Raw genomic sequence first — 24,817 nt, forward strand, 5'->3', positions numbered from 1 at the left:
GATGCTCCCAGCCATTCCCTGGGCCTCTCACTTGACCATCCCTGGGCTGGCCAAGGCGGCCACCTGCTTCATTTTTGATAAGTGGGCTGAAGGGTACTTTCCATCTAAGCCATAGAGCCTGGTCCTTAATGCATGAGACTGCAGGAGGCACAAATCCCATGAGTTAGGTTCCTTTTCTCCATCCACTTCCCTCTCATGTCCACATCCCTACCACAGAACCCACGACACTTCAAAGATCAAGGCTTTATTTTCCATAGCTCCAGTGTCACAACTGTAGCAGCACATCAAAAACATCCCCACACAGAATCACACATTTCTCCCCTTCTTCCAAGAGTTGGTGATGACTTGAGAGGCAGACACCATGGTATTTACGATGGGCATTTAAGAAATGACACTGGCCCAGCACGGTAACATACACCATGCATCTCGCAGGTTAAGCAGCAGCAGTACATTTGTATTCAACAGGCACACTCATCCTTAAGAAATAAGGAACATTCTGCAGCACGGTGGTGTATGAAGTGGACAAGGAGGGGAGGCTGAATAATTATTTCAGAATTCGACCTGGTCTTTCTTCCATTTGCCTAACGTTAACACTAACAGAGAGTATGTTTAGGGGTATGTTTAGAGAGACGTAAACACTTCCCCCAGCAGCTTGATCTCCGTGGGCATTTTGCATCCCTGAGTGGGACGGAAGCTTGTTGCAACAGACTTCCACTGGAGAGATGGGGGTGGGGGCTACCTCTGAGAGGGGACAGGTCAGCAGTCAAACCTCCCAGCCCAGGAGAAGACCCTGTTCATCGGGCACGTGTAGGAGCTGTCTGATGTGGTCTCTGCTGTCCATAACCTGCAAACCATCCTGGGAGGCACAGTGTGCAAGGTCTCAAGATGCTGATGTCCCAGGACCATCTGAGTTCTTCCTGAGAATGAGAGCACACCCCAAGGAACCTGGGTCTGAGCCTGGTGACAATGCACAACATGGACCCTGCCCAAGGTGAAGGGCCAAAGGTCAAGGTCAGGACCAGGCCGAGTCAGAATGAAAACACACACTTGCTTCCTACTCATTTTAAAAGAAAACTGCGAAGCCACTAGGTCTTGAAGAGAGGCCTGGGAAGGCATAGCTGAAGGAAACAGGCTTGCATTTGCTCCCAGGGATAATCTGGCTCAGATGTGCCATTTCAGAAAACAAGGCGGCATGTCCCCAGGTGGCATGTACCACACGAGGTTCAAGACGGTTCAAGAGGCATCCTGACTGTGCACGAGGGCCCAGGTCCTTTCAGCAGCTGCTAGGAGAACCTGGGCAGCGAGAGGCTTTTTAAGGGAGACATTCGTGATGGGCAGGGGAAACAGATAAATGTCGTAGATACACTGCCTGTGTTTCTTAAAATCCCTAAAACTGAACAGGGAAACACAGATCAGGACTGAGTCCAACACACACACAGACAAGAATACCTGAAGTGCCTGGGTTAAAACGTGGATGGAGAATGAAGTCCAAGGATCAAGGTAGGATTGATTCCATTTGCCTGCCCAACAAGCACTGGCATTTCAAGGGCTTCTAAGTGCTAGCTCTGTGAGGCGTACATTCACGTCACCCAAAGGGAAGGAAATGGTTTTAGTAAGACCAGCCACCCTAATTCCACTGGGGGCCACCGTGCTCCAGCATGAGCCATGCTTGCCGCCCAGTATGTGTGTGTGTGGCGGGGGATGAGCTCACAGCTAGAGGAAAAGCCCCAGGGTCAGATCTTTGGTCCTGGAATTTCCAGCAAAAGACAAAGGGAAAAGGCACATGACGGTGACTGATTGAATAAGGATTAAAAAAAAAAAGTAGCTAAAAGTATTATTTTTTTTCAACGTACCTTTTTCCCCTATGAAAAGAGAAATTCAAAATATAAACCTTATACTTATTATTTTACATTCAAGTGGAACTTTCATGGGGAGCTCAACACAATTTTAGGCCACATGGAGCAATGTACTACTTTGGTACCCTGTGACTTAACCTAATGGAAAAACTCAGCCCCTCTATTTTTTTTAAACAGCTTTATATTCTCAGCTGTAACACTTGCTTGTACACACACACAGGCACACACTCAAATTCAAAAACTTCTACATAGAAAAATAAAGGATAAACATTATCCATCTATTTTATACTGTGTACTGGAACTTTTATATACATAACTTCTTGTTTCCTGTTTAATGTTTTCAGTCACTGCACACGTTCTTCCCTCCTGTGTGATCTATGGATGATTCTAGGGGAGGAGATGCTACACTGAAGGAAAAGCTACATCGCTCTCGGGGTGGGGGAGGAAGAGAAATAGCAATTTCTCGCTCCCCTGCCGGTCTTGCCCTCATCTGCTATCACCTGGTATGTCCCAGCGGATGGCCATCGGGTAAGCAGCTGTCCTGTCCTCTCCTCCTTCTAAGAAGGGATCAGGGCACGCGGAAGGCCCCTCCTGCCAACCCTGTGCCCCAACAATCTTGGTGTGAGGGCAGGGGAGTGGGTGCAGGCAGGAAGAAAGCCTTTGCACAATCAAAGACGCCGGCGTCGCTTCCCACAGCCCGTTCCTTTAGTAGGGAGTTCGATTCTCCAGCTTGTGTTTGGTGAGGAAGTACTTGAAGAACTCATAGACAGACCAGGAGATAGCGGTGGATGGCATCTGGTAGATGACCCGGGCCTGCACACCTTTGAAGTACCCGGGCAGGCCGTTGAGCTGGTACACCGTCCGGAAGGCATTGGCCATGCCCGACAGCCGGCCGCTGATGTTGGCCAGGCTGAGGGCCATGTTCTCCTGAGTGTTGAGGAGGGTCTTACAGACGTCCAGGGGGGTGGTGGCGGCGGCGGCCAGGGCCCCGGCCAGCCCGCCTGAGATGATGTGGGACTGAGGGTTGTAGCCCCGGTAGGGGTTGATCTGCTCCTGCAGGAACTCGTAGGTGATGAAGTGGATGGACTGGAAGGGAATGTTCATGGTCAGCTGCGTGGTGTAACTCCGATAGAAGGCCCCCAAGCCCTCCGTCCCCCACACTGTCCGGATGCAGCTGAGGGCCGACCGGTGCGGCGAGTTGTACATCTGCATGCGTTGCTTCACGACTGTGGTCGGGCCGCAGGGGGGTTGGGTTTGGCCCCACCCCGGGTCGGAGTGAGATGGGAAGCCAAGCCATAAAGAGAAACAAGCAAGTTTAGACATGGGCATGGACAGCTAGCACACACACCCAGCCCCAGCCCGAGAAACCGCCAGGGGGCCAGCTCCCGGCCATCCCGGTTTCAACACATGCCTCCGGGACCCAGTGCCAGGAGCCAGGATGTGGCTCTTTCTTGATGTTTCTCCTGCCTGACTCGGTTCAGGTGGCCCCCACACCAGGCAGCCACTTCAGATTCCCCGAGCTGATCCCCCAGGTCCTGGCTGCCTTGGGCATCTCACACGCCGGGGATTTCAATCCTGCTTCCTGGCTCCTTTGCCCTCCTCTGTCCCACTATGTCTACTGGACACGTGGCCTGTCTTTTATTCTCAGTGGTCTCCACCCCGCTGACAGCGTTTTTAGCTTCCGGGTCTCAGTGCTCTTGAAAGAGACACTCGAATGATGTTAGCCCAAGTTTGATGACAAACTCCAATGAGGACTCAGGCTTTGTTAATACAAAAGTGGTTCAAAGGACAAATACTGTGGTCCCTTAGGCTTAGAATTTTAATTGTCTCCAAGCACTGCAAGATAAACACATACAGTGTGCTTTAATTCTAAAGGAATAAAGATATAATGTCAAGGAGAAAAGGAGAGAGTTGAACTTCATTTTTTTTTTTAATCCCCTGAAAAAAAAGTTGAAATAAAACTCTTGCCCAGTTGACATGGGCTAACTAACTGGTCATTGACTCTGAATCACCTTAAACCCACGGAAGCAGCAGCCTGCCTCCCCATCTGACCCCTTACATCCTGGAAGGTCAGAACACATTTCCTGTCTGATGGGGCACGGGAGGCAGCTGAGAGCAGATAAATTGTAACCTTAAAAGACAAAACCAAACTTACAATACTTAAGATGTTGCACTTTTTAACCTCTGATTCTCCCTTCTGGCAAGGGACTGTTTTCAGGTGAGGAAAGGAAGCAGGAGAGAGGCCAACATCTTACAGAGAGACTAACCCAGCTGAAACTATGCTCGGCACCAGGTCCAAAAACCCCTTCCTACTCAGACCCGAGCTCGCTAAGGATATGAGGCTATAGAAAAAGCCAACAGAACTCATCTGCACAGCTAAGAATTGTTTTATAATGCTCGCAAAATTCGAAGGGGAAAAAAAAAGGTAAAGTGAGAAGAGACAGCTACAATAAAGTGGCCAAATGTTAATTTATGAAGTAGAATGATGCATGCATGGCGGGGGGAGGGGCTCACCATACTCTTCTCCCTACATCTGCCTGTTGGAAGTTTTCCGTAATAATTTCAAATGTCTTTTAACAACGGAAATTGAACATAACCCCTAATGGATGACCTCTGACAAGTTTCTTCTAAATCTGTCTACGCTTGGTAACAGTGAACAAGGGCCAGGAGGGTGTGTGTTTGTGTGTGTGCACGTGTGAGCACACACAGGTTTCAGAGTAGTACAACAGCATATAAAAAAACCACCAGGAGAACCTGTTAAGCAGGTCTACTGACTTAGTAGGTCTGGAGTGGGATCTGTGAATCAGCATTTTAACATGCTCCCAGGAGGCACAGATGCTACTGGTCCATGGATCCCACCCTGAGAAGCTCTGTTTAAGTGAACAGGAATCCCAGAGCTTAAATGCTCACATCCCTTCTCAAGGCCTTTGAGAACATGGTCAAGAATTCTCCTGCATCTTCTGACTGGGGCCAGGAGTCCCCTTGCCCAACTTGCTGCCCCGCCCCCCACTTCTGCTCCTGCCCCTCTGCACAGGCCCTGCTGCCTCTCCCTGGGACCATGAAACATTACCTTCTGCTGGATTCATGACTGCGTCGTGAAGCAGGGTGGCCATGCTCCCAGCTATCCCTGTAAAACAAACTCCAGAAAATTACCCTCTGGGACCGGGGCTTCTCAGGAAGTTCCTGGAACGTAAAGTCAGACAGAACCCTGGACCTGGCTTTCCAAGAAGCAAAACTCATTACCCGTCCACCCTGGTGAGCACCAACTCCTGAAATCCTAAAGCAACATGGAAAATCCTGGATAAAAATGGGGAAGGTAACAGACACCGTTACACACATTTCAATTCGGCAGAAACCCTCATTTTCCCTAGGAAAAGGCTAGACCTGCCAACATGGGATGTTAACGGAAACCACACTTTGGTGGCTTTTTCTACCGCTGAAATTTTAATTCTTTCTCATCCCTGGCCTTTGTCTATAGATTAACTCACTCTGCCCTTAAATTGGGGCAATCGAAGGAGATATCATGTATACAAGCAGAGGGGCTTCCCAGGTGGCTCAGTGGTAAAGAATCCACCTGCAATGCAGGAGACGTCGGTTCGATCCCTGGGTTGAGAATATCCCCTAGAGGAGGAAATAGCAACCCACTCCAGTATTCTTGCCTGGAGAATCCCATGGAAAGAGGAGACTGGTAAGCTACAGTCCATAGGGCCCCAGAGTGGGACATGATTTACCAATTAAACAACAATAACATACACACAGGAGGGGGAAAAAAAGAGACAGTTTTAAGAAAATTACTTAGTGAAATCCAGGTTTGTGGTTTTTTTTTTTTTTTTTAAGCAAATGGCCAAGGGGAAAAGGCTCAGAAGACCTGCCGATGGCAGATTACCCGGGTTAGTTTGCAAAGCGATGACATGTCTCAGGGACGGCCATGTCTCATGTCTCAGGGACAACCAAGCCCAGGTCTCCTCTGGCCTGGCTTCAAAAGCCAGATTCCGGCCTGGAATTTTGCTTTTGACTCTGGGTTTCCTCTCTCTGTAGGTCACACTGCCCAATAATCAAGACAACCGCTGGAAAGTGGGAGAAATGAAGGACACAGGCTAAAGCTTCAGAAATGCTTATGTAACCCCCTCCCTCCTCCACACACACGTAGGATCATCTGTAGAAAGATCAGAATGCAACCAGAGCACACCACAGTGAAGTGGTAACTGCGCTAGGCAGACCTTGACATAAACATAAACTCGCCTCCAAGGGGTCCAGGCGCCAAGGAGCTAAAGAGGCAGTTTTAGCAAAAGCGGGGTCCTGAGACCATGAACTTGGAGACACCAAGACTGGAGATCTTGGTGACCGTTTGGACAAATGGGGAAGTAGGGGCCAATTTTTAAAAAGCAAAATAAATGTCTGCCAACCAGCCAGATGGAGTCATTTTTACCAACGTTTGCTGATGGGAAGGATGTTTTGGAGAAGGTACTAAAAAAAAGTTGCTCTGCCAGTTACATCTACCTCTCCACTGCTGAAAAATAAATTTGTTAAAGACTCCTGGTGCCACCAGCCAGAGTTGCACTCCAGACCTAAACAGAAACCAACCAGAACCAAACCCACAGGAGCCGAACCCACTAAGCCAAGCCTACGTAACAGTTGCCTGTGGCCAACTCACTCCCCCTTCCACCCCACCGCCCGCCTGGCTCCCTCAGAACAAAATAAAACTATTTCAGCCCTTGCTTGCAGAGAGATGCAACAAACGGAAGAGACTGGGGGTGAAATTCCCAGATCCCTCGAAGTTTAGGAGGGAAAGGTCCTTTGCGCAGGAGCAAATCCTTCGTCAGCCATAAAACTTCTTGACCTTGTAAAGCTTAGTTAGATCTTGATGCTGTAGAGACCTGTTGGGTCAGTTTTTAAATAGTCTCAAAGAAGCTGTCCACATAACTTTTTTTTTGGGAATCCAGCATTCAAAAGTTTTGTTCCTATTCAGGGTGTTTTTTTTTCCCCTAGATCTGATCATTAATTGCTTTTGAATGTTAAAAAAAAAAAAGCAAAAAGGCAAAACCCACTCAACAATGAAACACCTCTGTCACTGATTCTCCCCAGGCTTCAGAAAGCGAAGGAGGGGAAAGAAAAAAAAAAGCGCGCGTGCGTGTGTGTGTGTCTGTGTGGGTGTGTGCGCGTATGTCTGAGTGTGTGTGCACACACATAAGTCCTTGGTTCGTAAGCAAGCGTGGCGGAGATGAGGCGTCAGGCAGCTGGGTCACAGGGAGGAGAACCCTGGGGAAGGGTCTGTTGAAGGAGAGACCTTTCTAACTCCAGACAAACGCTTGCAAATACCGTTGGCTAGGTGGCTGTTCCCCTGGTGGTGGAAAACGGCATTTAAAGTCCTTTTCATGTTTTCGTAGCAGGCAAAGTACATGGCGTGGGCTGGCCCCGCGCCCATCATCATCACGTTGAGGCCTCTCAAGGGTCTCCAGAAGCCTTCAGTTCGTATGATTTTCTTGAGGGCTCCGTAGACACTTGTGTAATGGGCTTTGGGATCTGGATTCAGACTCTGCATTCGTGTCTGGGGGAGGGCGACAAAAGGAGAGAGAGGGATTAATGAAGCTGGTCAACAGGGAAAGGAAGATCTAGGGAGAAAGGGAGAGAAAAAGAAGTCGTTTTTTATAGTTTCACAGGGTTTCTGAGTGAAGATAACTTTTATTCTTCTCCTTCCTGGAGTAATCTTCTATCCCTACACACACATACACATGCACTCACACACACCCACATACACACACTCACATGGATTTCATTATACCCAACAAAGCAAATAAACGATGAGGGGCAGGATTTGGAGTAGAAAGACGTGCCCAGACACTGGCAAGCTGTGTGAGTGCGTGCATGCCAAGTTACTTCAGTTGTGTCCAACTCTTTGTGACCTCATGGACTATAGCCCACCAGGCTCCTCTGTCCACAGGATTCTCCAGGCAAGAATACTAGAGTGGGTTGCCACGCCCTCCTCCAGGCAAGCTGTGTGACTTCTGATGAATCCCTTAACCTCTCTGGGCCTTGGGAGCCTCAACGAAAAAAATCAAGGTTGCTGCAAGCATCAAATGAAACAATGGGTCTGAAAACTCTTAAGAAATTCAGCGCTGTTAGTCGCTTGGTCATGTCCAACTCTTTGCAACTCCATGGACTGTAGCCCACCAGGCTCCTCTGTCCATGGGATTTCCCAGATAAGAATACTGGAGTGGGTAGTCATTTCCTTCTCCAGGGGATCTTCCTGGAGAGATTCAGGGATTGAACCCTGGTCCCCTGCATTGTGGGCAGATGCTTTACCATCTGAGCCACCAGGGAAGGTGGCGATAAACTCAGAGACCTAGTCAAATAGAAGTATTATTATTATCCAAGGGTTCCCACTTGGTTCTCAAGACTTCTGTGTCCTCACTTATCTGAGTCCTCTGTGCTGTTAAAGTTCCTGCTCAGCCTCAACCATAAATCTCCATGGAATCCTCCATCCCTCGCCCCCTCATCTCCTCTAAATACTTTTTACATTTCGTCATTACAAGTTAGCACTGAAATATATGGTCATGTTCTTAACACATTAAAGACCGGGGGATTCTTGCAAAAACTAATGCCTGTGGAGTTAATACATGTTTTAACATCAACTCCTCCCTGAGTCCCCAGCTGGCCTGTCCCACTGATTTTGTACTTGCCAGTCTCCACAATCATGTGAACCAACTCTCTCTCACATCACACTGGTCAATAATGTGTTAATTTTTTCCTAAGTGTAGTCTTGCCTCCTGGAGGCAGAGACCAGCCTTCCCCATTTCTGTCATCCCCATCATACCCCCCAGGCACTTGAGTAGGTGTGATGGTTAATCTTATATGTCAACAACCTGACAAGGTCATAGTACTCAGGCTGGCTCCAACTACAGTCAAACATGCTGCTGTGAAGCAACATTTTATAGATGAGATTAACATCACCTTAATAGATGAGATTAGTATCACTTTATAGATGAGATTAACATTTGAAGTCAGTAGACTCTGAATACGGAGAAGGCACTGGTGACCCACTCCAGTGTTCCTGCCTGGAGAATCCCATGGACGGAGGAGCCTGGTAGGCTGCAGTCCATGGGATGGCTAAGAGTCAGACACAACTGAGCAACTTCACTTTCACTTCTCACTTTCATGCACTGGAGAAGGAAATGGCAACCCACTCCAGTGTTCCTGCCTGGAGAATCCCAGGGACAGGGAAGCCTGGTGGGCTGCCGTCTATGGGGTCGCACAGAGTCAGACACGACTGACGTGACTTAGCAGTAGCAGACTCTGAATAAAGCAGATTACCTGCCACTGCATGGGTGGGCCTCGCTCAATCAGGTGAAGGCCTGAAGAGGGTAAAATGACCAAACCCTGATGTCCCCCAGGAAGAAAGAATTTTGCTTCTAATCTTTGGTTATAACATCAACACATCCCTGAGTCCCCAGCTGGCCTGTTCCACTGATTTTGTACTTGCCAGTCTCCACAATCATGTGAACCAACTCTCTCTCACACACACATGCATGCACACACACACACACACACACACACACATATAACCCATTGGCTCTGTTTCTCTGAAGAGCCCTGACCAGTACAGCAGGTAAGAAATATTTATGGACAAAGATCACCGGCTCAGTCCTGCAAAAGCAGCATTCTCTCCCCTGCTCCTCTCCCCCAAACACATGCACAGTCTAGACTAGAGCATCTCCAAACTTTGGTAGGAATACCCTTCAACCTCCAGACAAAATCATACAGAAACTAATCTATAAAACAGAAGAGCCTCTGACTGTAAATTAGACAAAACGCTTTGCGCCCTCCTCTCACTCCCCAAGCCGAAATCAACCCCCCCACCCCAGGAACCCCGGGGCTCAGAGGAACAATGTGAAAACCAAACTGGTGGTCATTTTCCGACAGGACTTTGCCAGCTAGTAAAACCACAAAGAAAATGGGCACACCATAGGCAAATTTTCATTTTGCCAAGAAAGGACATAAACATAATAGCAATATAAGCTACAGGCACCACTGCCCTGTTTTATAATCATTTCCCAAAAGAGAGAACTCTTTTTATTCTGGCTATGCTGCATGGCCTGAGGGATCTTAGTTCCCTGACCAGGGATTGAACCCTTGCCCCCTCCAGTGTAAGTGCAAAGTTGTAACCACTGGACTGCTAGGAAAATCCCAAGACAATTTTAATGCTTCAAAAAAAAAAAAAAAAAAGTCAAGACTACTTCTGATTACCAAATTGGTCTTTAAGTTGAATTTAGTTTTAATAAATACTAGTTCCCTCTCCTTTTTTTCTACCACAGACTAGTGAAAATGCCCCTGAACTAATCAGAAGAAGCCACCAGAACTTGGGCCCCACATTCCCCAGGGTAGACTGGACGGGGTCAGCGTCTCTGTATCTTTTTAACTGAGTTTTTATTCCAACGCATTTCAAAAGGCTTCCCAGGTGGTGCAGTTGGTAAAGAATCTGCCTGCCAATGCAGGAGACCCAAGTTCAATCCCTGAGTTGCAAAGATCCCCTGGAGACGGAAATAGCAACCCACTCCAGTACTCTTGCCTGAGAAATGTCATGGACAGAGGAGCCTGATGGGCTACAGTCCATGGGGTCGCAAAGAGTCAGACACGACTGAGCTTACACACACATGTATGCAATAATGGCGGACACACTATAAACAAAGAAGTGGGAGAGTGTGCCAACCAAGGCGGTAGCTGACTCAAAACCCAGGCTTTGCTCTAAAGTGACTGCAGGCGGGAGCCAATAATGTACGTGAGATGCAAAGTGCCGTCCTTGGAAGAGGAAGATACGGTGCTTCAGGGACGGCAGATTCTCTAGCATTCAGTTCTAAAGGATATTTGAAATTTCTCAAGTTTTACAGCAAATGAAGCTTCCTACTTCCCATGGCCTTTTCTGATCACTGCTTTGATAAAAACCAGGAGCCTGAGGCAGGAGGTGGTACAACCAGGTGGCCCAGAAGGCAAGCCCTGCTATCAGACAGAACTGATCTTATCACTTATGGTGTGACCCTGGACAAGACAGTTAACCTCTCTAAGCCTCAGCTTCCTCTTTCTAGAGAATGGCTGAGAAAATTAAATGTCTATTCCTATCCTTCTGGTTAATGACAATAAGGGATTCGTTCAAGAGGCTAAGTAATATGGTTCTTGAACACAGACTTCCAGAACATTCCACTGAGTTCCAGAAAGTTCCATGGAGGCGGGGTTGTGTCTGAGTCACAGCACACTCTAACGCCTATTATAGTGTCTAATCACGGGGTGCATGCGTGCTAAGTCATTTCAGTTTTATATATATATATATATATAGTTGTTGTCACTATATAAACTAATATATAGTTTAGTCACTAAGTTGTGTCTGACTCTCTGTGACCCCATGGACTGTAGCCTACCAGGCTGCTCTGTCCGTGGGATTCTCCAGGTAAGAATATTGGAGTGGGTTGCCGTTTCCTTCTCCAGGGGATCTGCCCAAACTAGGGATCAAACCCCTATCACCTGCATTAGCAGGTTGGTTCTTTACCACTAGCACCACCTGTGGGGGTAGGGGGGCAATAAATATTTGTTAAATGTACAGATAAGCAAACAAACACACCAGCAACTTCAGATACCAAGGAGGGTAAAGCAGTTCTGTGTCTCTTACAGCCCCTAAATACAAGCACACTTTCCCGGAATTACCTGTCCCTTCCATCACCCTTTATATGTAGAGCTTTCCTCATTAATGAAAAATCCTCTTTGGCTGCATTTCTCAAGCCCAGAGTGTGAGCCTCTGAACCACAAGGGAGCAGAAGCAGGCTGTCCCTGGGGACTTAGCTGGAGCCTGTCAATAAGAAGTGGCTCCTGCCATGCCCACTCCCAGAGGAGCGACCCACCTTGGCGAAGGTCTGCAGCAGCGGCCCAAGCCTCCTCCCTCACGATTTCTAGCCTGGGTGGCAAGGCCAGTGTACGGAGGATGGCCTTTCTCAGTTCCAGCAGACCCTGGCAAGCAAGGGTGTGGCCGTGAGAGAGAACACAGAGCACCGCAGTGAGGAGCCGAGAGAAGGCATCCTGGTCCAAGGCAGTGGCCTTGGCTGTGGCATCTGTCTCTCTGGTCCCCAGAGTCTTCAACTGGGAAATAAAGGGGAGGATCAGAACAGGGGCTAATTATCAAAATCACCTGGGAAATGTCTAGAAATATCTGGGCATCACCCCAACATGAATTGACTCAAAACTTTTTTAATTGAAGTGTAGTTGATTTACAATGTGAGGTTAGTTTCAGGTGTCCAACAAGGTGACTCAGGTTTCATACACACACACACACACACGTGTGTGTGTGTGTGTCTGTGTGTTTAGTCACTTAGTCGTGTCTGACTCTTTGGAACCCCGTGGACTATAGTCCACCAGGCTCTGTCCATGTGATTTCCCAGGCAAGAATACTGGAGTAGGTTGCCATTTCCTTCTCCAGGGAATCTTTCTGACCATGGATCGAAATAGCATCTCCTGCATTGGCAGGTGGGTTCAACCATCCTCCTATAAAAGGCCAGCTGGGTGTCTGCACACTCATTGGACTTCTCTGTCCTCAGGTGTTGGACTACTCAAGGAGAGGCCACATTCAATAAGCTATACCCAGAACAGAAGCAAGTGGCCCATGAGCACTGAGGACCCAGGGAAGCCCCCTCTCAGCCCATGTCAACCCCCACAGCCAGGCTTGAATCCAGTGCCTCTTAAGTTCTGAAGCACCGTCACTTCTCCAATCTGCCTGCAGGGGGCACCCACTCGGTGTCAGGCACCAGGAGACAGTGAGGAAATAGATGGGCAAAGTACCAGATAAGGGAAGAATGACCATTTATACAAGATCAGGAAAGCAGTCTCAGAAGACAGACTGAGAGAAGCTCAAGGTGGGCAGAGCAAAGTGAGGCAGCAAGGACTGAAGCCAGAGAGGAGATAATCAATGTAGCCTTTTTTTTTTTTCTTTTTCTGTGACTCTGCCTATAAAATGTACAAATGAGAGCACGGCATTTTCTATCTACCTGTCGGCCAGAGAAGGAGAAAAAGTTAGGAGTGAGAGGGAACCACCCAAGTGTCCATCAATGGATGAATGGATAAACAGAATGTGATAAACAGAATGGATAAACAGAATTCCACCCACACAGTGGAATTTTATTCATCTTAAAAAAGGAGGAAATTGTGACATGTGCTACCATGCTCAATCTGTCGTGTCCATCCGACTCTCTGCAACCCCACGGACTATAGCCCGCCAGGCTCCTCTGTCCTTGGGATTCTCCAGGCAAGAATGTTGGAGTGGGTTGCCATGCCCTCCTCCAGGGCATCTTCCCAATCCAGGGATCAAACCTATGTCTCTAGTGTCTCCTGCACTGGCAGGCAGAGTTTTCACCACTGGCATCACCTGGAAAACCTGACACATGCTACAACACGGGTGAACTCTGAGGACACGATGCTAAGAGAAATAAACCAGTCACAGAAAGACAAAGAGTGTATGATTCCACTTATATGAGGTCCTCAGTTCAGTTCAGTTCAGTCGCTCAGTCGTGTCTGACTCTTTGAAACCCCATGAATCGCAGCACGCCAGGCCTCCCTGTCCATCACCAACTCCCGGAGTTCACCCAAACCCATGTCCATCGAGTCGGTGATGCCATCCAGGCCATCTCATCCCATGTCATCCCCTTCTCTTCCTGCCCCCAATCCCTCCCAGCATCAGGGTCTTTTCCAATGAGTCAACTCTTCATATGAGGTGGCCAAAGTATTGGAGTTTCGGCCTCAGCATCAGTCCTTCCAATGAACACCCAAGGACTGATCTCCTTCAGAATGGACTGGTTGGATCTCCTTCCAGTCCAAGGGACTCTCAAGAGTCTTCTCCAACACCACAGTTCAAAAGCATCAATTCTTCGGTGCTCAGCTTTCTTCACAGTCCAACTCTCGCATCCATACATGACCACTGGAAAAACCATAGCCTTGACTAGACGGACCTTTGTTGGTAAAGTAATGTCTCTGCTTTTTAATATGCTGTCTAGGTTGGTCATAACTTTCCTTCCAAGGAGTAAGCGTCTTTTAATTTCACGGCTGCAGTCACCATCTGCAGTGATTTTGGAGCCCCCAAAAAATAAAGTCTGACACTGTTTCCCCATCTATCTGCCATGAAGTGATGGGACCAGATGCCATGATCTTAGTTTTCTGAATGTTGAGCTTTAAGCCAACTTTTTCACTCTCCTCTTTCACTTTCATCAAGAGGCTTTTTAGTTCCTCTTCACTTTCTGCCATAAGTGTGGTGTCATCTGCATATCTGAGGTGATTGAGGTCCTAGAGACCTCTAATTCATACAGACAGACAGCAGAATGATGATCTGTCAGGAGTTGAGGTAGGGGAGCGGATGTGGGGAGTTATTGTGTAAAAGGTAGGATTTGGGGTTTTGCAAGATATAGAGTTCTGTGGATGAATAGTGGTGATGGGAGCACAACAATATAAACGCACTTAACGCCACTGTATAGGACACTTAAAATGGGTAAGATGGTACAGTTGATGTTATGTATATTTTACCACAATCTTTTAAAAAGGCAGGGTGTAAGGGTGACTAGAAGGAAAAATAAAATGAATGAATGAAGAGGCAGAGAGAGAGGGCAGAAATTAGAATTAAAAAAAAAAAAAAAAAACAGAATTTCACCAACTGCCATTCCCATCCTGGGGTTTCAATTCCTGCCTAGCTGTCCAGCTCTCTTATTTCCATATCATAAACACCCATTCATTGCATTTTAATTCTCCTCTCTTGGAAATTCATAATGTACATTAGTGCGTCCAGGACTCTGGAAAGTTTTGCAGGAAAGTCGACTGTGGAGCTTTGTTTCAAGGCACTTCAACATCTGTCTTTGGCCATGGAAGCCTCTTCTCTCTGAATGAGGGGTTACACCTTGCAGAATACGCTTGAGAAAACACAGCTGTGGCCAAGGGCACACACCCTGGAAGCAGGAAGTGCAGAGATCACTCAAGGGGTTAGCAGGATCCCCTGGGGAGCCCCTGCAGAGAATAGGCAGCAGGGAACAGCCTGGAAGACCAGACCTGAGAAGGGGGATGGGGGACAAATGAGCAGGAAGAGCCCTGTGCTGTTTGGGAGGGAGCTTTACTCCATGTCAATCTGCATACTGCTTTTGCTCTCAAAAGGGCAGATTCAAAAGAATCCACCTGCAGTGCAGGAGATGCAGGAGACACAGGTTCAATCCCTGGGTTGGGAAGATCCCTTGGAGAAGAGCATAGCAACCCCCTTCAGTATTCTTGCCTGGAGAATCCCAAGGACAGAGGAGCCTGGTGGGCTACAGCCCATAGGGTCCCAAAGAGTTGGATGTGACTCAGCATGCACCCAAGATTAGGAGACTGGTTTTGCCATTCAGTGCATCTGATCTAAGCAAGTACCCCTCCCCACCTGGCCCCACCCACTGCCCCCATCCCCCACAGTCCCAAGGACTAGAACATCAATTCTACAGGAAGACTCACATCAGTGATATAAATACTGTATTTATTGAACGGGCTCCATCATGGCCAGCAAGACTGCAATGGAGGGGACAAGCCCCTTCCTCAAATTCTCCCTCAAGAAGACAGAACAGGAGAAACCCTCCTTGCAGGCCTGTTGGCTTATAGAGAGGGCAGGGAGGGAGTGGAAAATGTGTCTTCTGTCCCAGGTGAGCTCCAAGGATCGTATAACATGGGCTTCAAGTGCTGGGTGGAAAGCAGAGCTGGCTCAGCACCTACTTTTTCTGCTGGGAGACTGTGGCCTAGAATGGGAGAGGGACTTGCCCAAGAGTCACAGGTCTGTGTCCCCCAGAAAAGAAGAGGACACGTTGGGCCCGGGAGGGAGCCCTCGGACCTCCCAGCATATCCCACAAAAGACAGCCCAGCCTGGCCCCAGCTCCCATGGCATCTCTGAGCCCTTGTTGTCCACCTGACCTGGACACAGCTGGGGATTCCCAACCTTTCTTTCTGAATCCCTCAAAAATAAAAACCAAGTAATAAGAAAACTTCCCCTAACATGCGGCACTTCCGGGACCAGAAAAAGATAATGGGAAATCCTATCCATCCATCCGTTCAAATGCAGTTGCCATGCTCCTCCTCGGAAGCAGGCGTGATAGGGAGGCAGGCAGGGAGGGGTGTGCACAGGGCTCCGAGTTCATGGTGTGAACGAACAAACATGATGAGTGGGCACTGCTCCCATAAAGGAACGAGGGCTGCACTCCAGAAGGTCACTCAGGAATCTCTGCTCCAGATGCCTTCCGGGAAAAAGGATAGAAGGTTTAAGCACCCAGGAAGTGCTAGGAAAATGCCAAACAATGTTAGCATCTGCCGCCCAGTGGCTGTTTCAGCATTAGAAATCAAGTTGGTGAGTTTAATTCCCTCCCATCTGCCAAATGTTTCCAAGTAGCATTGACATCATCAACAAACCACAAAGCTGGACTTCGGGACCCGCCCCCAGCCCTCTCCCTGTTTTCTAAGCCCTTCAGCCACCCACCCATGGTGCAAGGCCTCCCCCTGCAGCCCATTTTTACCCACAGTCCATCCACGGCACCGTGTGTGGGATCTATCTGCTGTGGACGCCCCAGCCCCCTTGCACAGCTGCCTGGGCCACAGACTGCAGCCAAGAGCCGGTTCCCACGCAGGCCAGGAGGGAAAGGCTTCTTTGGGGCACTTTCTACATTTTTTTTAGCTTTTCTTTTTTGTGGGGAAAGGATTGTCTTCCGGAGCAAAGCCACAGACCTCATCGAGGGCTTGGAAAGCCCTATCTCGCCTTCCAGAATCCTTAGGAGACATGTACAGCAGATGAAGAAACCCAAACCACATCAAGGGAACTAACGCACAGTAAAACTTTCAGCACTTGAGTTCAAAACAGCGGCGTCCTGACTCGGACGGAACCTGTGGCCTTATTATATTCATTACAGGGGATGGAATCCTGGTGATACTTCCTACAGTCACGCCCTGGCCCTTTGAAAACATGTGCAGAAATCATAAAAACTCAGGCGTTAAGGATATCGCCAGCATCACTCCCCACACATGAACCAGGATCGGAGCAACATAGAAAATCCTGTAAGACCAGGGTTCCCAAACTCCAGGGCTTAATGCCTGATGATCTGAGGTGCGTGCCTGTGTGCTAAGTCACTTCAGTCGTGTCCCACTCTTTGGGACCCTATGGACTGAAGTCCGCCAGGCTCCTCTGTCCATGGGATTCTCCAGGGAAGAACACTGGAGAGGGTTGCCATGCCCTCCTAGCAGAATCTTTCCAACTGAGGGATTGAACCCGGGTTATATTTCCAAGTTCAAAATTCCAAATGGTGTCTTTTTATGTCTCTCAAGTTGGCAAAAGTGGATACGTAGGAGAATATACTTTATGTTATTTTTTAAACAAAAGGAAAACTTAGGAACCAGAAAGAGAAAAATGACTCCTCTAAAGCAGCCCTTCCTTGCTTCCCACACCCTGCAAAAAACAGGGGGCTGTTGGGAGAATATATATCAGAAGCATGTGGGGGTTGGTATGTGGGGAGGTCCAGGCATTTGCATTCTGAAAGCCTCTGTTGAGAACCCCTACATGGGAGACATCATTTTGCTGACGAAAGTCCAGACAGTCAAAGCTATGGATTTTCTAGTATTCATGTTCGAATGTGAGAGTTGGACCATAAGGAAATCTGAGCAAAGAAGAACTGATGCTTTGAAATTGTGATGCTGAAGAAGACTCATGAGAGTCCCGTGGACAGCAAGGAGATTAAACAAGTCAATCCTAAAGGAAATCAACCCTGAATATTCATTATTCAGAGAAGGACTGACACTGAAGCTGAAGCTCCAATACCTTGGCCACCTGATGCAAAGAGCCAACTCATCAGGAAAAGTCCCTGATGCTGGGAATAAAGGAGAAAGGTGCGGCAAAGAGATGGTTGGATGATGAGATGGTTGGATGGCATCACCGACTCAATGGACATGAGTTTGAGCAAACTCCGGGAGATAGTGAAGGACGGAGGAGCCTGGCAAGTTGCAGTCCATGGGGTCACAAAGAGTAGGACACAACTTAACAAATGAACAACAACAACATGGGAGCAGCCAAAGGGTCAGCTCACTGGAAAACCAGGGAGAAAAGGTGAACAGAAAATGAGGTGAGAGGGGGTGGGAACACGTTTCCGGCTAAATCAGGCATCACTGTCCATGCCTCGCCTATGGGAAGGCCCAGACCTCCCAGAGTTTCAGGCGGCCCCAATGTGGGGGAAGGGTGGGTTCACACACAGGGGAGGAAACCCTCAGGCCCAAGCTGCCTTTTCACTTATTTCCCATGGGGCCCAATGTTCACCAAGGGCACACTCGCTCTTTTCATCAGACCAACCAGCCTCATATGCTCCTGATTATCTGCTGCCTCTACAGCTCAGGGCCTGGACTGCAAAGGACCCCGGTCATCTGTCATTCACACACATCGTCAGAACACAATCCTGCAAGTTTCAGGCCCACTAGAAGTGTATTTAAGAGGTGCTGGTATTTATAGAGACAAAAGGATTAAGTGATGATACCACTAACATGTGGAACTTAAAAAATAATACGGATGAATTGACTTATAAAACAGAAACAGACTCACAGACATAGAAAACAAATTATGGTTCCCAAAGGGGAAAGTGGAGGAGAGGGATAAATCAGGAGTCTGGGATTAACAGATACACACTACTATATATAAAGTAGATAAACAACAAAGACCTACTGTATAACACAGGGAATAATATCTTATAATAACCTATAATGGAAACAAATCTGAAAATATATATATATTGCTGTACACCTGAAACTAACACAACATTGTAAATTGCATAGTAAACTAACACAATGTTGTAAGTCAACTATACTTCAAATAAAACAAAACAAAACAGGACTAACTGAAGAGCTTCCCTGATGTATTTGGTAGAAATACACAAATTCCACCAAGACAACCCAAACCAAGTTCCTCCTTGGCCTCCCAGTGAAAAAGCCACAGCACCAAACACTACTTCTCTTGGTAACAGGCCACAAACCCCAGAGCACCTTCGACCCAGAAAGGGTGGCCGAAGAGGGGTTAGTTGAGCTACACCTGGAAAAAAGGATGGTATTCACACTGGCAAGAAATGGAGCTGTCATTGTAATCTCTTTCACACTATTTGATTTTTTGACTTAGCCGTAGGTGTCACTTTGACTGAAAAGAACAAAATGTAAACAGAGCAGAGAAAGAGAATATTCTAACTGAGGGAGCTGTGAATGGGCTAGTGGGTCTGGGAAATGGAGGCGGGCCTGGCCAGAGGGCATGCGTCAGGGGATGCAGCAGTAAGATGTGGATGGAGAAGGATCCTGAACTCAGGAGAGTGGCTGAACCCTAGATGATGGATGAATACACGTTTGCTGGGGCTTCCTGGGTGACTCAGCAGTAAAGAATCCACCTGCCAATGCAGAAGACTCGGGTTCCATCCGTGGTCCAAGAAGATCCCCTGGAGAAGGAAATGGCAGCCCACTCCAGTATTCTTGCCTGGAGAGCTCCATGGACACAGGAACCTGGCGGGCTGCAGTCCATGGAGTCGAAAAAGAGTAAGACAAGAGTTAGCAGCTAAACAACAACAACAACACATTTGCTGGCTGGGAGAAAAGGCAGGTCGGGGCTGGACTAGGGGAGGCCCTGCCTGAAGAGCTTGCTAAGGTGTTTGGAATTTACTTTCCAGTCAAGTGTTTTCCATGGTTACGTCCCTCACTTGACACAAGAGTCGCACAGAAGCCACATCTGGGAGAAGGCACCAGGCAACAGAAGCCCTCTCCACCGGGTCCCGCGTCCCGTTACAGGCTGCAAGGCCACTGTAACAGCACAGCCATGGAAGTCTCCTTCCCCGGCAGCAGCTCACAGCACAACCTCGCCCGCCTGTGGCTCCAAGGATGCCATTCCCACATACCTTTATCTTGGGAGCCAAACCTGCTTCTTCTTCCCTTTCTCAAGAAAATTCTATAGCAGAAGGGAGGGATAGAATAATCTGTACCTGACTCAGATCCAGTGTACCTAGGACATGCTGGGAGCACCTAGTTGGTGCCCCGCCCAAAGGATTAAATTACCTCTGCTCTAGAGGCAGCCAAATTCCCAAGATTACAGGTAACAGGGTTGGAATTTCATGGGTGGGACTGGAGATCTCACTGGGAAACAGAGAGGGGGTTGCAGGGGGCACTAGGTACAGGGAAAGGCTGGACCACTGGTCACTGCGACCCACCTCGCCTGGCTCTAGTAAGACAAGCCAGGGCTGGGTTCCTGTGTTCAAGCCCCATATGCAGCAGGAAGGACTGTGCTGTTGCTGTTTAGTTGCCCAGTCGTTTCCGACTCTTTGGGACCTCATGGACTGTAGCCCGCCAGGCTCCTTTGTTTCTGGGATTTTCCAGGCAAGAATACTACAGTGGGTTGCCATTTCCTTCTGCAGAGGATCTTCCCTACCCAAGGATCGAACTCATGTCTCCTGCATTGGCAGGTGGATTCTTTACCACTGAGCCACCAGGGAAGCCCTGAAGGGCTGTGTGGCCTTAGGCAAACGGCCTTACTTCTCTGAGCCCCAATGCCTCTGCTGCTGCTGCTAAGTCGCTTCAGTCGTGTCCGACTCTGTGCGACCCCATACAGGGCAGCCCACCAGGCTCCCCGGTCCCTGGGATTCTCCAGGCAAGAACACTGGAGTGGGTTGCCATTTGCTTCTCCAATGCATGAAAGTGAAAGTGAAGTCGCTCAGTCGTGTCCGACTCTTAGTGACCCCATGGACTGCACCGCAGCCCACCAGGCTCCTCTGTTCATGGGATTTTCTAGGCAAGAGTACTGGAGCGGGGTGCCATTGTCTTCTCCGCCAATGCCTCTACACATAAATAATTATAATAATTAAGCAGTCACATCACCAGCTAACTCTACCCACTTTACAGACAAAGAAACTGAGGCACAGTAGGATAAGCGATTGGCCCCAAGGTCACAGAGTACAGAAAGGGCTGGAAGTCAGATAGACTGGCTCCATACCATGCCCTTAACCACCAGGCTACACGACCCCCACCTCGTGAAAATGTGGACTGGAAAGGTCACTTAGGACCTGCAACTTCTCCCTCATCTCTGATGTGCCCTGATTCTGTGCTGTGCTGTGCTTAGTTGCTCGGTAGTGTCTGACTCTTTGTGACCCCAAGGACTGTAGCCCACCAGGCTCCTCTGTCCATGGGGATTCTCCAGACAAGAATACTGGAGTGGGTTGCTATGCCCTCCTCCAGGGGATCTTCCCAACCCAGGGATCGAACCTAGGTCTCCCACACAGCATGTAGATTCTTTACCGTCTAAGCCACCAGGGATGCCACCCCACTTCTACAACTGTGCTAAGTCACATGTACACCAGCTCAAGTACACAACCTTTTAAAGATCGAGTAGCCTTGATGCCTCAAAGACACCTAAATCCTTGATGCTGAAGTCCAGGAAGGGCCAGGGGCAGAGGGTTGAGGGGTGGAGGTCTCTATCCAGGCGGTACTTACGGGCCGTCAGAACCTAGTCCCTTGGAGGTCACACAGCATCATTGTTCTCCAACTCTGGCCATCAGCCTCACCACTAGGCTCACACAGAACTGGGTACTAGCAGCTAGTTCAACATGAACTCACCTTTCTCCTGGAAAAGACCCTGAATCACCTGTCCATTCAGGCTGTGGCCTGGAAAGACATCCTGACTGACAATGAACGTTCGGCACTCAGTCAAAATTCAAAAACACGCGAGACAAAATGCTCCAGTGACCAGGCTGCTTGCAAGGAAGAATTTCACTCACTTGGCCTCCCAGAAGCCTCCCTGGACTCAGTGGCCTTGTCTATATCATTGGCTTAAAAACACCCCACCCACAAGTGAGGACAAGACATCAGAGGCAGAGCTGGAAAAACACCTCGTTCTCCCAAGTGTTCTGTCTTCCTGGCATCTGGGCAAATTTGCTAAGCCACCACTGCACACTGAAGAAGAAGTTTAATACAAGTGTCCCCATGGAAGTGACCTGGGAGCACATGATCACGCCCCTCCCCCACACTCAGAGCACCAGCACATTGACTGTGTGTGGAAGAAGCAGAGTCCAGACAGTCCCACTCCCTACTTCAGCCCCCAAAGCTCAGCCATCACCTGTTCTGCATGACAGGGGTGGGGAGTGGATTTCCTCTGGGCTTCCACCTGATTTCAGAGTTCCAGCTCACACAACGCTGCCTGGCTGATGCGGGAAAAGTTGTGTGACTTGCCTAAGCTACAAGAGGTGGTCACCACTGCCCCAGGACAGGACAGCTCTCCAACTCCCAGATCCTGCCCACCTGACCCTCCTTCAACTATTATTTTGCTATAAAAATCCCAATCGGGGAATCTCAAAGGAATTTCATCCAATCAGATAGTGCCTGGGGTCTGAAGTTCATCCATTCAGTCACCCATCACATACTGAGCCCTGACAACATGCAGACTCCGGTCTTAGGATCTGGGGACACAGTAATGGCCCCATCCTCAACCACTGCACTATTTTTGAACGGCACACCTTTGGCGAAGTTACTAAAATTCTTTGCCATTCAGTGGCCTAATGGGATAAAATCTCTACTTCATATGCTTCTGGGAATGAATAACAAACACGTGTCTCTTGTGTCTCCTGCAAAGGCGAATTCTTTACCACTAGCTCCACCTGGGAAGCCCAAATGAGAAAATATAATAAGTACATTACTTTGTGGGCATCACTTTGCTGACAAAGGTCCGTCTAGTCAAAGCTGTGGTTTTTCCAAGAGTCATGTACGGATGTGAGAGTTGAACCATAAAGAAGGCTGAGCACCAAAGAATTGATGCTTTCGAATTGTGATGTAGAAAAAAACTCTTGAGAGTCCCTTGCTGCTGCTGCTAAGTCACTTCAGTCGTGTCCGACTCTGTGTGACCCCATAGACGGCAGCCCACTAGGCTCCCCCATCCCTGGGATTCTCCAGGCAAGAAGTGGGTTGCCATCCCTTAGCAGGAAATCCACCCTGAGTATTCACTGAAAGGACTGATGCTGAAGCTCCAATACTTGGCCACCTGATGCAAAGAGCTGACTCTTTGGAAAAGACCCTGATGCTGGGAAAGATTGAGGGCAGGAGGAGAAGGGAGCAACAGAGGATGAGATGGTTGGATGGCATCATCAACTCAATGGATGTAAGTTTGAGCAAACTCCTGGAGAAGTGAAGGACAGGCAAGCCTGGCGTGCTGTAGTCCTTGGGGCTGTAAAGAGTCGGACACGACTTAGCAACTGAACAACAAAAAAGCACGTAGCACAGTAGAGGAGATGCTTGGTAAATGTGACCATTACTAAAAGTTTTTGTAAAAGGGCTCCAGCAAGTATGGAATCACCTGTGTTAATACAAATGTCTTTGAAATATCATTAAGAACCACCACCCAAACTAGCTTAATCTTGCCTAGATAGGAGATGTGGGTATTTTTCCCCGCTTGCTCATAAATGGCTGTTTGGCACAAAGGATGTTCATTACAGGCTTGAACTGAATCATTAAGACTACAGAATCAGATAGGCTAGAAATTAAACAGAGCCCAGGGTCCCAGAAATAAGCTACCAGCCACAGAGCACTGAGGACTCCAGGCCACAGTTCCTACAACCTCACAATAAAGGGACAGGACACTTTCCTAGAAGTCCAGTGGTTAGGACTCTGAACTTCCACTGCAGGGGGCACAGGTTTGATCCCTGGTCCAGAACTAAGATCCCGCATGCCACACTGTGTGGTAAAACAGATAAAAATAAAGGGCTTGGGGCTTTCCTGGTGGTCCAGTGGCAAGAAATCTGCCTGCCAACGCAGGGGACACAGGTTGATCCCCCTTCTGGGAAGAATCCATATGCCATGGAACAGCTAAGCCTGTGCAACACTACTACTGAGCTTGTGCTCTAGAGCCCATACTCTGCAACAAGAGAAGCCTGCGCACCGAAACCGGAAAGTAGCCCCCACTCACTGCAACTAGAGAAAGCCTGCAAGTAGCCATGAAGACCCAGCACAGCCAAAAATAAATAAATAAATATTTTTTAAAAAGAAATAAAGCAATAGCAATGGAATCCCCACTCTAACCCCCTCCGACAGAAAGAGGCTGGCCAAAGGGGAGGTGGCCCTGTGGTTTCCAATGGAGTCCAGACCCTCAAAGACCAAAGGAACAGGCTCTGGAGCCCCACGTGACCTACATCCCAGCCCGGCAGCTTCCTCCTCCCACCTTTGCACCTTTGGCAAGTTACTCAATCCCTCCCAGCCTGTTTCCTTCTCTGGAAATGGCACTCATCGCAGCAGCCACCTTCTAGTCTCTGTGAAGATTAAAAAATACAATGAATGAAAAGCCCTTTGCCTGGGGTCTGGCATCCAGCTGCTGGGGCTTTACATCTTTGGTTCTTTTTGATGGGGGTGTTAGTCGCTCAGTTGTGTCTGACTCTTTGCACCATAGACTGTAGCCTGCCAGGCTCCTCTGTCCATGGAATTCTCCAGGCAAGAATATTGGAGGGGGTAGCCATTCCCTTCTCCAAGGAATCTTCCCAACCAGGGATTGAACCCAGGTATCCTGCATTGCAGGCAGATTTCCTGAGCCAACAGGGAATTCCCAATTTGGTGGGGGTGGGGAGGAGATATATAGAAATTCCTAGGAAGACGTCATTTTAACTTAAATTCCTTTAAAAGATGACCACCTCCTAGAGAAGGGTGCCCCCGTAATCCACCCTGGTTGGAAGCAACACCTCACAAATCACTGCCTATTTGGATGAGATGACCTGAGCCATTGTTGGGAGTGACCGGCAGCCCTTACATTCTTGCTGCCTGTCTTAACAGAAGAGAATCTGAAGCCCAGGAAAGTGAGGGGATTTGTACATAATAGCCTCTAAGGGTCTCTGTCCCTCCCACCCACTCCGTTTCCACATTCACCTTCCTTTGCTCCCCAATTCTAAATGAATGGAACC

The 24,817-nt window shown here is 48.5% G+C and overlaps 1 protein-coding gene and 1 long non-coding RNA gene across 9 annotated transcripts in view; both read right to left on the reverse strand.

Moving 5' to 3' along the window:
• Positions 1-228: 228 nt before the first annotated feature.
• SLC25A37 (solute carrier family 25 member 37) overlaps positions 229-24,817 on the reverse strand; it is a 47,556-nt gene continuing 22,967 nt past the window's right edge. For 4 of the 8 annotated variants that reach the window (XM_005899027.3, XM_070375536.1, XM_070375534.1 and 1 more), the window contains exons 2-4: positions 7,176-7,404; positions 4,927-4,983; positions 229-3,082 (exon numbers count right to left, since the gene is read on the reverse strand). In XM_005899027.3, the coding sequence (XP_005899089.1) occupies positions 2,562-3,082; positions 4,927-4,983; positions 7,176-7,404 (807 nt within the window). In that variant the 3' untranslated portion in view covers positions 229-2,561. Of the gene's footprint in view, positions 3,083-4,926; positions 4,984-5,742; positions 7,104-7,175; positions 7,405-11,743; positions 11,979-24,817 lie in introns of those variants that run through there. The other 4 variants (XM_070375537.1, XM_070375540.1, XM_070375539.1 and 1 more) reach the window with 4 other exon arrangements.
• On the reverse strand, positions 15,355-24,737 carry LOC138988881 (uncharacterized). Its single transcript, XR_011465107.1, has 3 exons — positions 19,790-24,737; positions 19,289-19,408; positions 15,355-16,123 (listed from the first exon to the last, which is right to left on the reverse strand). It is a non-coding gene; the product is annotated as an uncharacterized lncRNA (long non-coding RNA).

The sequence above is a fragment of the Bos mutus genome, chromosome 8, assembly GCF_027580195.1.
Source record: "Bos mutus isolate GX-2022 chromosome 8, NWIPB_WYAK_1.1, whole genome shotgun sequence".
Classification (NCBI taxonomy): Eukaryota; Metazoa; Chordata; class Mammalia; order Artiodactyla; family Bovidae; genus Bos; species Bos mutus.